Source organism: Arvicanthis niloticus, chromosome 16, assembly GCF_011762505.2.
Source record: "Arvicanthis niloticus isolate mArvNil1 chromosome 16, mArvNil1.pat.X, whole genome shotgun sequence".
NCBI lineage: Eukaryota > Metazoa > Chordata > Mammalia > Rodentia > Muridae > Arvicanthis > Arvicanthis niloticus.
Window position 1 is genome coordinate 19448937 of NC_047673.1, and position 13718 is coordinate 19462654.

General features: G+C 43.2%; 1 protein-coding gene across 4 annotated transcripts in view; it reads left to right on the top strand.

The window, feature by feature from the left end:
* Window positions 1–10982: 10982 nt before the first annotated feature.
* LOC117721596 (uncharacterized) overlaps window positions 10983–13718 on the top strand; it is a 145223-nt gene continuing 142487 nt past the window's right edge. The window contains exons 1-3 of one of the 4 annotated variants that reach the window (XR_013104353.1): window positions 10983–11418; window positions 13058–13172; window positions 13332–13505. Coding sequence is in view for 1 of the 4 variants with exons in the window: in XM_076913975.1 (XP_076770090.1) it covers window positions 11174–11418; window positions 13058–13172; window positions 13332–13505 (534 nt within the window). In the remaining 3 variants the exon portion in view is untranslated. The remainder of the gene's footprint in view (window positions 11419–13057; window positions 13173–13331; window positions 13506–13718) is intronic. The other 3 variants (XR_013104352.1, XR_013104351.1, XM_076913975.1) reach the window with 3 other exon arrangements.

The following is a 13718-nucleotide window of genomic DNA, read 5'->3' on the forward strand; positions in this document are numbered from 1 at the left end:
GTTCTGTCTCCTAACAGAAGCTGGGAGGCAGAGAGGCTGGGACAAACAGTAAATCTTTGGATAATCTTGGGCTTTCTCTGGCAGGCATTTTTAAGGCTACTAAGGGGATTTGTGTCTTTTTAGAGATGTGACCATGTGAGTTTAAGAGCTAGAAGTAGGATCTTAACACACGTCATTGCACGCCAAGGTCGGGGTCTAGGTGAGAGGAGAGGGTCTCTGGGAACCTCGTTACTGTGTGGCTACTAAGAGACTCTTGTCTAAGGCTAAAGATCTCCCAGGATGAAGCCTTGACATGCCCGCAGAGGGAATGTGTTTGTGGAGGGGGAGGTATGGGAAGACAGAGACACACAGAGAGAGACAGAGAGAGAGGAGGGGGAGAGAGTGAGAGGGAGAGACAGAGAGAAAGACAGAGGGAGAGAAAGACAGACAGACAGACAGACAGACACACACACACACACACACAGAGAGAGAGAGAGAGAGAGAGAGAGAGAGAGAGAGAGAGAGAGAGAGACAGAGAGAGACAGAGAGAGACAGAGAGAGACAGAGAGAGACAGAGAGAGACAGAGAGATGATGGGGGTGGGGAAGAATCCCCTCCATAAAAAGCAGCTGTCCTGCTCGGGACAACCCTTTTGCGATACGAGGAAAGATATTGCTGGGACAGAACTTTGATATTATGTGATTTCTCCTGACTTTTAATTTTGAACAGTTAAAAAAACCAGTATTTCAAGTATTTGTATCCCCACCAAATAACCCCGCTGGCCACGTTTATGCTACGAGCCTCAGTCTGTTTGATAAAGGTATTCCTTGGTCTTGGAACGCAGTCGTAAACTTTAGACTTTCCTTTTCGCCTAGCACCTCTGTATGGCTTAGTTTGTATAACAATAAATAAACGGTGATAGGAGCGAGGTCTTGGTGGCAAGTGTGAACGCCATGCTCCCCGAAGGAGAGAGTTTAAGGAGCTACAGGGAGACCGAAGGCTGCTGTGCGCCAGGGATCAGACCTACAGGCAATAAAACACATTGCAATGAACTCTGGGTAGATGAGTCTTCAGAGAGAATTCAGTTTGGGTTTGGGAGTGCCACTGCTGGGCTTGTATCCAGGGTCTCGCACAAACAGTGAGCATGGTCTACGGTGGAGCCACATTCTAATGCCATGAACAGTTCTTGCTGGAAGCATTCCAGTAGTGGCATTAAAGTCAGTTTTCCTAATAATTGTGCAGAAAGAAAGAAGGCAGTGCCCTTGTGAGTACTGGAGTCTACAGCACAAGTGTGAACGAGCAAGGAAAATAGTTTTGTTGCTCACGCAGCAGGAAGTGAAGCTTGGTTATAAAGTTTGTATTAAGTAGGCATCGCATATGATTAGGGAACCGAATTTTTTTAAAGCCCCAAACCAGGCTTTTCCTGCCACCTAGTGGCGTCTACTTGCAATTACATTTAATTAGAAGTGGTTAAAAAGACTAAAACTACATTTATTTCCATTATGTTGCAATCTTAAAAATACTTTTATTTTTTCTTTGATGATTTTACACGCGGGTTTGATCAAATTCACCCCCTCATCCCCCTAACGTCTGGATTTTCTTCCATCTTAGTTACCATTCTATTGGAGTGAAGAGAAGCTATTCAAGGCAACTCATAAATGAAAGAAAGCATTTAAAAAAAAAGAAAGCATTTAGTTATGCGCTTGCTTACATTTGTAGAGAGGATTGGTCCATGGTAATCATGGTGGAAATCAGACAGGCATGGTGCTGGAGCTCGAGCTGAGAGTTTTACATCCTGATCCACAGGTGGAAAGGGGAGGGAGGGAAGGAGGGAGGGAGAGAGATGAGAGAGAGAGAGAGAGAGAGAGAGAGAGAGAGAGAGAGAGAGAGAGAGAGAGAGAGAGAGAGAGAGAGAGAGAGAGAGAGAGAGATCCCAGTTACAAACAGTCTTCAACAGACCACACCTTCTAATCCTTTCAAAACAGTTCCACTAACTGGTTACCAAGCAGTCAAACAGATGAGGGTGTCATTGAAACCGCCACACCCACCCTTTAACTTAATTTCTTTATCCCTGCTTAGGGTTTCTATTTCTGTGATGAAACACCATGACCAAAAAGCAAGTTGGAGAGAAAAGGGTTTTTTTCAGTGTATGTTTCCACACTGCTGTTCATCATCAAAGGAAGCTAGGGCAGGAACTTAAATAAAGCAGGAGGCAGGAGGCAGGAGGCAGGAGGAGGCAGGAGGAGTCAGGAGGGAGTCAGGAGGGAGTCAGGAGGGAGTCAGGAGGGAGTCAGGAGGGAGTCAGGAGGGAGTCAGGAGGGAGTCAGGAGGGAGTCAGGAGGAGCTGATGCAGGGGCCATACAGGAGTGCAGAGTACTGGCCTGCTCAGCCCGTTTTTCTTATAGAGCCCACAGGACCACCAGACCAGGGATGGCACCACCCACAGTGGGGTGAGCCTTCCCCCATCAGTCACTAATTAAGAAAATACCCTATATGCTTGCCTACAGCCCCATCTTATGGAAGCATTTTCTCAATCGAGGTCCCCTTCTTTCAGATGGCTTTAACCTGTATCGAGTTGAAACAAAACTGTCCAGCACAATTGATCCCTTGTAAACCTGACAATAAAACACATCACTACTAAGTCCCAGCCTTTTCTTTCTCCTTCATCCCCAAGATCTCACATTTAAAGACATGAATGTCTTTAAAAGTCACACAGTCCTTACACATTCAGACATATTAAAAGTTCTATCTCTTTTAAAATATCCGATCTCTTTAAAAATCCAAAATATCTTAAAAGATTAAACTCATTCAGCCATGAGCTCAAATAGAAATCAAGTTTTTTCTTCAAAAGAAAAGAACCAGTCACAATCTGAACGAAGCGAAAACCAAATTCCAACAGTGTCAATAAACCAATGTCCAATCATATGGATTCACCCATAATCGTCTGTGCTCCTCCCAGGGGCTTGGGTCATGTCTCCAGTTCTGCCCTCTGCAGCACACACAGCTTGTCTTATATGTGTTGGTTAGCTCTAGTCCAGTTCTTGTACCATTCTTCGTACTGGCATCTCCAAATTGTTGTGGTCTTCTGCTGCAACTGGGCTGCACTTTCACCAATAGGCGCTCCCGGGCTCTCTATTGTGGCAAGCCTCCACTTTTCTGCATGATCCTTTCAATCCTGGGTCTTCAGTTGTCACTGAGGATACACCATCACCATTGGTCTCTCCTGGCTTTTCACAGTGACATACCTCGGCTGTTTTCCATGAATTCTTTGTTTTGTTTTGTTTGTTTTGTTTTTTGAGACAGGGTTTCTCTGTGTAGTCCTGGCTGTCCTGGAACTCACTCTGTAGACCAGGCTGGCCTCAAACTCAGAAATCCACCTGCCTCTGCCTCCCAAGTGCTGGGATTAAGTTGTGTGCCACCACTGCCTGGTTTCCATGAATTCTTAATATCTTCAAAACTAGTACCACCTGAGGGACTCTTATACTACCAAGTTTGGCTGCCAGCATGAGGTACAACCTTGGCTGCTGCTGCAACACAGTTTCTGTGTGTTGACTCCTAGGAAACACTTCCCAGAAGATTTCACTTCAGTGATGCTGGTATCTTAATTACTGATAGTTTCTCAGCTCCAGCTAACCAGAGTTGAGCATCTCAGCAAACCAAAGGTTTCATTTGAGTAGTTCTGGTGTCTTCTTAATCACAGATGCTTCTTCAGTCCCGCCTAATCAGAACCACAGACCCTTATTCAAAGTGACAAAAGTCTCTGGTAGTCTTTAAACTCTCCTCTGAACCACCACAAGCCAAGCCTTCATCTTCTACATTGTTGTCAACCTTCTTATCTTCCAAGGTCCTGCAGAACAGCTCACCAAACACTGAATACTCAATGGCTATTCTTGCACAAGGTTCCAAAGTCCTTCTACAGTTCTCCCCAGAACAACATGGTCAGGTCTGTCACAGCAATGCCCCACTCCTGGTACCAAATTAATATAATCTTGTCCAGCATATCCTCTCCCCCTTTCAATAACCCAGTAAATTAAATTAATACTGTCCATATGGGTATAGAGCTATCCAATGGAGCAAGATTAATCTACTTGGGGCCATAGCTCTAGAAAAAGCTGACTTTCCCTTTCCAGTAGTTGTTCAGCAACTGTTCTTAGAACCTCAGCTAAAGGTGGGATTCATGCTCCCACTCATGCTTCAATACCGATTGGCTCAGTCTTGCTCAGGCCTTGTACAGGCAACCATGGCTTCCAGGAATCCTTGAATTTCACAGTCTGTGTCCTTAAGATACTCCTTCTTCCCTGATTTCTGTCTTTGATGATCTTTTGATCTTTTTTTTTTTCATCCTCTTCTGCAATTGTCCCTGAGTCTCTGGGAAAGACAGGATGGCAGAGTTGTTCTTCATGCGGCTGACCCACTCCACAGATACTTATTCTTGGCTCTTCCATCAGTTGTGAGTCTCTGTCCCAGCTGCTGTCAGTTGCACAGAGAAACTTAACTGATGGGGACTGGGAGCTGCATGGATTTGAGGGTGAAGAAAGGTATTTGGAAGGTATCTTGTTATTAGGTTCATTTAGCAAACATAACGATAGTAGGTGGTAGAGCCTGACCAAGTTACCTCTCTTGATTAATGCTGGAAACAAGGGGACTCAAGCAAGAAACCAGAGAACTCAATGCAGTAAAGCTCTTTGCGCAACAAAGGTTCTTTTTGTTATTTCAGCTCCTTTGATAACAGAGTTATGAGTTTACAATTCAGCAGAGAAGCCTGCCTCACAGGCCAGGATGTTCAAAGTTACACACACACACACACACACACACACACACACACACACACACACTCATCTGAGGTGTGGGACAGGCACTTGCTTTAACAGTTCTTTAGGAAGTGAGGAAGGCATTCCTGTGTTCTTTCTTACATCTATTAACATTCAAGTGTCTCTTTGTTCTGTAAATGTCAGGATGGTAGTATCCTCAGAACCTGCTTGGGTGGCATCAGTGTCTGTCATTGTTGATTGTGACCTGGAAAGGTATCACCTGTGATTTTTCTCCAAAAGCACGACTACCTGCGTTCCTTCTGTTCTTCCTGGGCCTCAGTGTACAGAGTGCAGTAAACGGACACATAGGACATTTGCAGAAGAAGCACTATGCAGTGTGCCCTATATGGACACAGGAGGTTTTTAGAAGCACAGTATATATAGTATGGACTATTTATTTTTGTGAGATTTCAAAGTCAGTTATTGTTTTCTTTTCCTTTAAGTGAGCCCACAGTTCTTATATTCATTTTCAGACAACTCAGGTACTTTTTGTATTTTAGCATAAGTGTCAAGTTTACCTAAGAATTCTGGGTAAATACTAGTCTCAAATACACAATACCTCTTCAGCTCTGTGCTAGATATGTGCCAAAACTTGTGCTTTAAAGCTCAACTAATGTTCCCAGAACAGAGCAATAGTGAGAATCACAACTGAAAAAGATTCTAGTGTCTTAAGGCATTTTGTGTTGCTGGGATAAAATACTCTTCAAAAAGCAACCAAGGAAGCAAGGATTCATCTTGGCTCACAAGATATAACCCATCATGATGTAGCTTCAAATGCTATATTTCACACCCACAGTCAGGAAGTAGAGGCCATTATTAATGTGATTACTCAGGTAGCTTCTTCCTTTTATGTTGCCCAGGGCCCTGTCCCAGGGAGTGGTGCTGTCCCCTTTTAGCGTAGGTATTCTCATCTCAGTGAACATAGTCATGATTATTCCCAGAGGCCAACAGATCAGGTTTCCCTGGAGATTTTTCTTGAAGGGGATTTTAGACCTTATCAAGGTGACAATGCCATCACAGCTACGTACTGTGGTTGCATTGATATATACTGTATATATGATTAAAAAAAACCCTCACCATATTTAAATACTCCATATATGTATGTACAATTATTACAGGTCAAGTTTTTAAAGCTTCACAAAAAGAAAATTATAGGATCAAACTTTAAAGAAATCCTGTAATTATTGTTCTTCACATATTACAATAGAGGGAAAAAGGTCATGATTAATCTCAAGACTTCTTAAACACAATGTTTTTTTGAAGCTGACCTTCAGAATGGGGAGAAAATAAGCCCTTGTCTGTGTTTTCCTTGGTTAGCTCGTAGGCATCTAATAGGTATCTAATGCTGTCTTAACTTTAGTCTGATAAGTTTACTTTCTCCAAATACTCATATTAAATCCAAGCGTTATGGTTATGTACAAAATTTTAATTTCAGACACAATTATTATTTGATTAAAGTTACTACAAGTTCTCTCAGTGCCTTGCAGAATCCGAATTGGGTTTCTATAAGTGTTCTTGGGATGTAGCTCCAGGCTCCAGTAAATAAAACAGCCTGACCTTTCCATCCTTGCAGTTTGGCCATTGTTATATAAATATGACCTTAAGCTTCAAGGCCCTGAAATGATTTGACTTAATGTTTAGTTTCAGAGCTACTCTAATCCTGTTTCCTAGCTCCCAGGCATTTAAAATGCCTCTTCACACAAAGAAAGAGTCATGATAGACTAGCCCAGGAATGTCAGGCAGTGTAAACACTGGTTTGGCTTGGTGAATTTCTTCCCTTAGGATGCTAGCTCTTGTCTAAATTTTTCAAACTCTGTTTTTTTCTTTGCCTTTACAGCCTCATCGTCACACAATCCATTGTTGTTTCCTTGATTTTGGGTAATAAATTAATCTCTCATACACATATACATGCTAGAGAAATAAATTACCAAATGACGACCACTGTCTCTATGATGGTTTCTTTTTATTTGAATCAGATTAAGGAATAGAATTTCCAAGCTCTAATTTCGAATTCTGAAGCTAATCTCTTTAGTTAGTTGGGATGACTATTAATGGAATATCTTACTATATAAAAAAGCAGATTTATTTATTTAATCATGGGGAGGACTCAAAGGTAATGACTGACATTGTCTAAGCTCTGTCAAAGGCCTTCAAAGGCATGGTGTCACATGAATGTATTCTTGCATGTCAGTAAGAAGCCACATTGCCAAACAGAAAGACAGAGAGATTGAGGGCCACAGTTCTTTCCTCAGTGGGGGTTCCCAGTGACCCCACATTCTGTCCTGTCTATATGTGAGGGGACAAATCCTCATGATTTGTCTCATCTCACTGGGGTCAGGGATCTGCACGTGCCTTTGGGGCAATGCTATATTCCTTGCCTGCTTGCCTTCTAGTTCAGGGTGTGTGTTTGCCATGATTTAATTTACCCCTTTGCCAGGAACAGCAATGCAGAAGGTTTTTTATTTTGTCAGAGGAATGTTGTATTTTAATCATGTTTTCAGGTTTCTGTCTTCTGAGCTTTCCATGACTTCTACTGTTTCAAATTGGGAGTAACACACTGTGGCTTTCTTTATATAGACACTGTAAACTGCACACTATGAAGTCTACAGTGTTATCTCCTAAGTCATCATTATTAAGAATAATAATTTGTCTCATTCCTTGGGTCTGAGTAGATTCGGAGTTAACCATTTCCCAAGGACATCTAACTCTCTAAAAGCCCAGAACCTTTTCTAAAATTGCAGCAGAGTAAGCATCTCCAATGTGAGCTGCATGAAAGTCAAGGTGACTTCCTGCAGAAGTTGTGCCTGAGATAGGACTGGCACTCCGGGAGGTAACAGGTTGTTTGCTATGCCCAGGATGGAGCTATGTGCCTTTAAGGTGGAGGTGTGCTTGGAATCTGGAGCATCCTCAAAAGGCCACGTGGCAAGGGCACTAAAATGTCAGAGCAGAAAAGCCCACTCAACACAAAACAGCACAGCAATGGAGACCCAGGGACACAGACAGGGCAAAGACATAGAGAAGACCAAAAGCAAGAAAGACAAATATGACTTTACCTGTTCATATCATCTTAAAGCATATAGTCCAGCATCCAGGGAAGTCAGGGCAGGAGCTCAAGGCAGGAAGTAGAGCAGATGTCATGGAGGAATGCTGCTTACTGGCTTCCTGCCCATGGCTTGCTTATACTGCTTTCTTACAGAGACCAGTACAGTTCTCCTTACCTCATCAATCATTAATTAAGAAAATTTCCTAAAATCACCTTATTTTATATGCACATTTGTTCAGGCATTTTCTCAGTCAGGATTTCTTTTTTCACATAACTCTAACTTTTGTCAAGTTGACAAAGAATCACCCATGACAGAGTATTATTCATGGGATATTCTGTGAACATTTCCAAATATTACCTTCTCAGAGAAAATAAGATTTGTTCCATAAGCCCATATTTAAAACTAGGCAGTCAAGGTGTGTGTGTGTGTGTGTGTGTGTGTGTGAGAGAGAGAGAGAGAGAGAGAGAGAGAGAGAGAGAGAGAGAGAGAGAGAGAGAGATACTGTGTGTGTATGCATATGTATGTGCATGCGAACACCAGGGGACAATTTCTGTTATCTTTCATTCTTCAGGTTCCATCCACCGTGTTTTTGAGTGAGGGTTTCACTGGCCTGTTGCTTGTCTATTGGCTAGGCTGGATGACTCTGTTCACCATTGGTTATAGCACAAGTTTGCTGTAGACGATGGATTTTCTGCTTTCCTCTAAATGATTACTCTGTCTTTGCTTGTAAAACAGTTTTGCTGGGAATAAAACACTAGGTGGGTAGGCTCTCTTTCTGCTTTGTCCTTTAAAGACATTCCACCATTTTTCTTTATTCTGTCCTTCACTTACATGAGCTCTGAAATCACAGCACTTTGTGGTATTTGCCCACCAAATTTGTGGTGATTTATTACAGGGCCTAGGAAATCAACAGGACTTGGTATAGTTTTCTCATTTCCAATCACAAAGCAAGAACTCCTGCAGTGGAGTTAAATTTTATTTCACTGAGTTCCTGGTTCCTGGTACAATGGTAATAAAATTGTTTCAACATCAGGAGACTTACAGCTCATGTACATTTATTTGTATGTTGAAGACCCCAGAAATTTTCTCTGCAAAGAGAGAAGAGGCTGGAATGGAGTTCCAGAATTCCCAGAGTCTTGTCTTGGAAATCATCTCCACTAGAGTATGTCCTGCACTGGAAGTTGCTGAGTGGTGCCCATGGCAGGGATAACAAATCACTGATAGCTGGGTGTGTGGCTCAGGTGGAGAATGTGCCTTGGCTTCCATCCCTAGCAATGCAAAGAGAAAACCACACTTAACTGAGCCTGTACCCACTGTTCTCCTTGAGTTCAGAGTCTGCCTGTCTGGGACTAGACACCTCTGGCTGAGGTTTCTTCCCTGGCATTATGTGCAGGGTCCAGCTCCATCTTCTCATCAGCCCTGCCTTCCACAACTCTGTGCACAGGAGAGGATCCAAGGGGAAGGAAAAGGGAGGTGGTGCCAACATTGACCCAGTTCAGAAAGGACTCTGAATCACACTCACTCTATAAAGTATTTATGCTTTAAAAGCCTTTCGAGAGGATTCAAAGTGTTTGCTTTGTTGTAGGTGGATCCAGGTTGGAATTCTAGCTAGGCCACTTACCAGCTCTGGTGGGCTTCAGGAAAGTCACTTATCCTCTGGGATTGTCACTGTCCTGACTTCCAAAAATGAAGTCTTGCCTCACAATGAGTCATGGCTGGGGAATTAACAGAGAGAATTAAGAGGACTAATGTAGTGGCTGGCAGACAGGGGTGCTGAGGATTGTCACCAGTGCTTACTGTTCTCACCATGGTGATGGCTCTTTGCTTTAACCCACTGCTGTGCCTCAGGCTCTCCCTTTGTCTTATTAGTGGATAAAATATGTGCATGCAGGAACAACCTGAGATGGTTCTATGATCGAAAATTAGCAATTTAATGTTTCTTCTGTGGCTGCAAATCATTACCCTTTTCATCACTTGATGTGTTGATTTCTTTTCTTACATGCAGCAGAACTTTTAAGAATGGTTGAGGTGAACTATTACGGAGAAACAGTGAAGTTCAACCTACGTATGTATTTGCAAAGCATGTGATGTATTATTTATTGTGGTACCCTGTAGGGGACTCACAAGTTATACATATTTAAAGGCTCTTTTCATGTACATTTTTTAATAGACAGATTGTTGTCTTGTTCTGAATTTAAATCGAATTGACAGTTGGCTTGAAGTCTGCAGAATGGTCATTCATGCATTTTCTGTGTCAAAAAAAAAAATCCCCTCAAACTTCAAAGGAACACACGTCCCATCTTATATAACCATGTCAAAGTACTTCTTTATTTTGAGCACAGGTTGAGGTAATGCGTCTTGCAAGCACAAAAATAAAAATCTTAAAATAACTCTTTATAATAAAAGTTTCATGTTAACAAATGTTACTTTGCAGTCCAGGATAACATCCCCATTGAGATTACTGTTTATCTATTAAAGAAAAACCAAGAAATTTTACAAATTTTCTTCTGTGAAGTCTTCATATTCCAATGTTCTAATTTATTAGCTCCAATAATATATACGACTCTATGCCTTTGTCTCCCTTTGTTGCCTCACTGTGGGTCAGGGCTTTGCACTTCAGTAGCATACATTTAAACACTGACTGTATCCCTGACCCTTGACCCAGACTCTTTGGGTAGCCATGGTTACTTGATGATGACGTATAATCTGTTAGCCAAATAAATCTTGTCTGTCCCGTGTTGCTTTAGCTAATGTTTTAGCACAACAACAGAGATGCAAGCTCAGAGTTGGCAAATGGTCGATCGTGAAGGTTGGCAGAGCTCAGTTAAATGATAAAGGAATACAGAGGTGCAGTTCGTATTCAGAGCAACTTATTTTTATTTTATTTTATTTTTTTGGTGACTAGGTCTTTGCCCTCACTTTGCCCTCCGCTTTCGACTAAACATGCGCAGTGTCTTTCCCACGGTTACAAGTCGGAAGTGATATGAATATTCGTCCAACCCCCACTGAGCTTTGGATTGCAGGCCGGCTTCCCAGCTCAGATTGGCTAGGCAGGGCTTTGCGCATGCCTACTCAGCACCTTTAGCCATAGCCTCAGAGATGCTACCGGTTTCAGTAGCATGCCCTTTCTCACTTGTGCAAACTGGCGCGTGCACACTGCGCTTAGAGGAGTTGCTTGGCAACTGTGCCTCTACCAACCGTATAGGGCCCTGGTTGGCAGACGTTTAAGCCCTGAGGTCCTCTGTGCAAATGTGGTCAGCGAGGCTCAGTTTTTACTAAGACCTAATATTGGGCCCGAGGACTAGAAAAGATGAGAGGTTTGGAAGGGACCTGAGGCCAAATGTCCTTTGCCATGAAGAAGATCTTTGGGGCCAAGGAAAAGACACCCTTGGGTTTCTGCGACGCCCCACAAATGACTGTTTCTGAGTTTTTCTTCGGTGAAAATCCAAACTATCCGAAATACCACACAACATACAGACCTTTGGGGCACATCCACCGGGTTGCAGCTGAGGGCGATGCAGCCCAGATAGAGATTCTCATCATGCTTGGACAGTGCAGCGTGTATGACAGAGACCGCAAGGACAGGTAATAGAGGGGGGAGGACAACTGTTTACTTCCTGGGCAGGCTACTGTGGGAGAATGGTTGTCTTCCTGACTTCCCTTTGAGAGCCTGCGTCCTCATCCAGCAAGGGGAGGAGTCTGCCTGTGCTTCTGGGGCTCCACGCCCCCCCCCCCAGACCTGCTCACCTGGGAGGGGTCCTGAACTGCCAAACAGGAACTTTTAACTGCTTCCTGGTCTCTGTTTAGCTCAACAGAGCTGGCAATCACAGGTCTGTCAAGTGTCTGTTGTTGTCAAAGTGCTGAGGTCCCTGTGGCTGAGAGCTGTGCTTTCCACTGAAACCTAATATTGATTGGGGTTTGTGGGGTAAAGTGAACCATGAGTTCTATTCACAGCGCAGGCACACCGATCTTTGGAGCTGTGTTCAGAAAAAGGCCCCGTGATCTAGTGGCTATCCAAATGGGATCTTCCGTACTGGTGTTGAGAAAAAAAGCACATGCTTTTGAACAGCTCTTCCTTCCCCCTTCCTCCTCTCCCCCCTTGTCTTTTCCTGCTCTTTCCCCCTTTTCTTCCCTGCTCTTCCTCCTCCTCCCTTTTCCTTCTCCTTTTTCCTTTATCTCCCCCTTCTTCTTCTGTCCCCTTTCTCCCTTGGTGTCCCCCCCTTCCCCTCCTTTCCCTCTTCCTCCTCCACCCCCCCTCTCTTTCCTCCTTCCTTCTACCTCTCCTCGGGTTTCTCATAACACTATGTTTTTGACGCACACTTGGAGTTTTTTAGGGAGAAAGTTCAACAGACGTAAACACAGGATCTAATAGAGGCACTTAGTAAAAGACACGGCACACCCAAGATAGAGAAGGCCAACCAAGGACTGTGTGCAGGCTTCTCAAGACAGTTACCTATCTATCCTTTTTGTTTCGAATTTTATGGACCAGGAAACTGAAGCACAGGAAGGCTGAGAGAAACCTAGTGAGTGACTTAGCTCAGAGGAGAATTAAACCTAAGGGAAGTTTAATTCAAAGGCAATGCTTTTTCTTTTTTTATTGAAAGAAAAAAGGTTCATATGTTTTCTGATCAAGCTTTCCCTTCCCAACACTCCTCTCAGATCCTCCCCATCCCCACCCACCTGACTCTATACCCTTTCTGTGGTTAAGAAACAACTAAACAATATCATCCCTCCCCCCAAATAAAACCCCCAAGAAATTCACACAAAAAGTCTCATAAAAACACAAACGTGGAATGGAAAAGCAAAAGACCAATAACACACACACACACACACACACACACACACACACACACACTGGCCAAACAAAGCAACATGAGATAAAGTGTACAAAAATACCATTGAGGTTTCTTTTGTTTTGGGCCATACTTTTTCCTATTCACACAAGCTGCTCCTGGCTGATTCAAATGAACAGCTCAGTGGCACAGCCCATCCCTAGCAGAAAGGAGATCACATGACCTATGCATAGCTCACATGGAGATAGTGATTCAAATAGGATCCCTTTTCTTTATAAGAGTAAATCTTGTCCCCCTTAACAAGAAGAATATTGAAGATTTGCTTAGAAGACAGAAGAATGACATGGTATTTAATGTTATATTTACACAAATAATTGTGGGTTTCGAGACAACGCTCTACAGTGTCACAAGAATTCCTCTCATCCCCACAGGACGGCTTTGCATTTTGCCTGTGTCTATGGCCGGCTACCAGTAGTGACTGTTCTATTGAACAATAAGTGTGAGATCGACGCCTTAGACAAGAACCACATCACACCTCTGATGAAGGTAGGTGGCCCCATTCATTTCAGCGTGGGCTAGATGTGGTTGAAGCGCTTACAATCGAAAGAACTCTACCTCCTTTATCTCTTGCTTGCTGGCGAACCCCTCGGGACGTTTATTTTGAATTCTTTGAGACGACCGTCTGTTTCTTGTTATAAATTGCAGGCTGTCCAATGCTGGAAGCAGAAATGCGCGACCGTGCTGCTGGAGCACGGAGCTGATCCGAACATTATCGATACCAGTGGCAACAGTGCCTTGCACTACGCTGTGTACAACGGCCATGAGGAGATGGCGGCCCTACTGCTTCAACACAACGCTGATATCGAACAAAAAACCAAGGTAGAGTTCACGGCATTTTCATCTCAAAAGTCTCTGGAATAGATGTTTTCACAGTGGCAGGCGTGGGAAGCAACGTTTCATGTTTAGAAACCCAAGCGTTTCCTAAGTGGAAGTATTTAGAAAGGGCTTAACCATAGAAACTGTGAATTCGACATCCATACTTTGAGAGAAATATTTAATGCGCAACTTTCTTTGACACAGTTAATGTAAAAA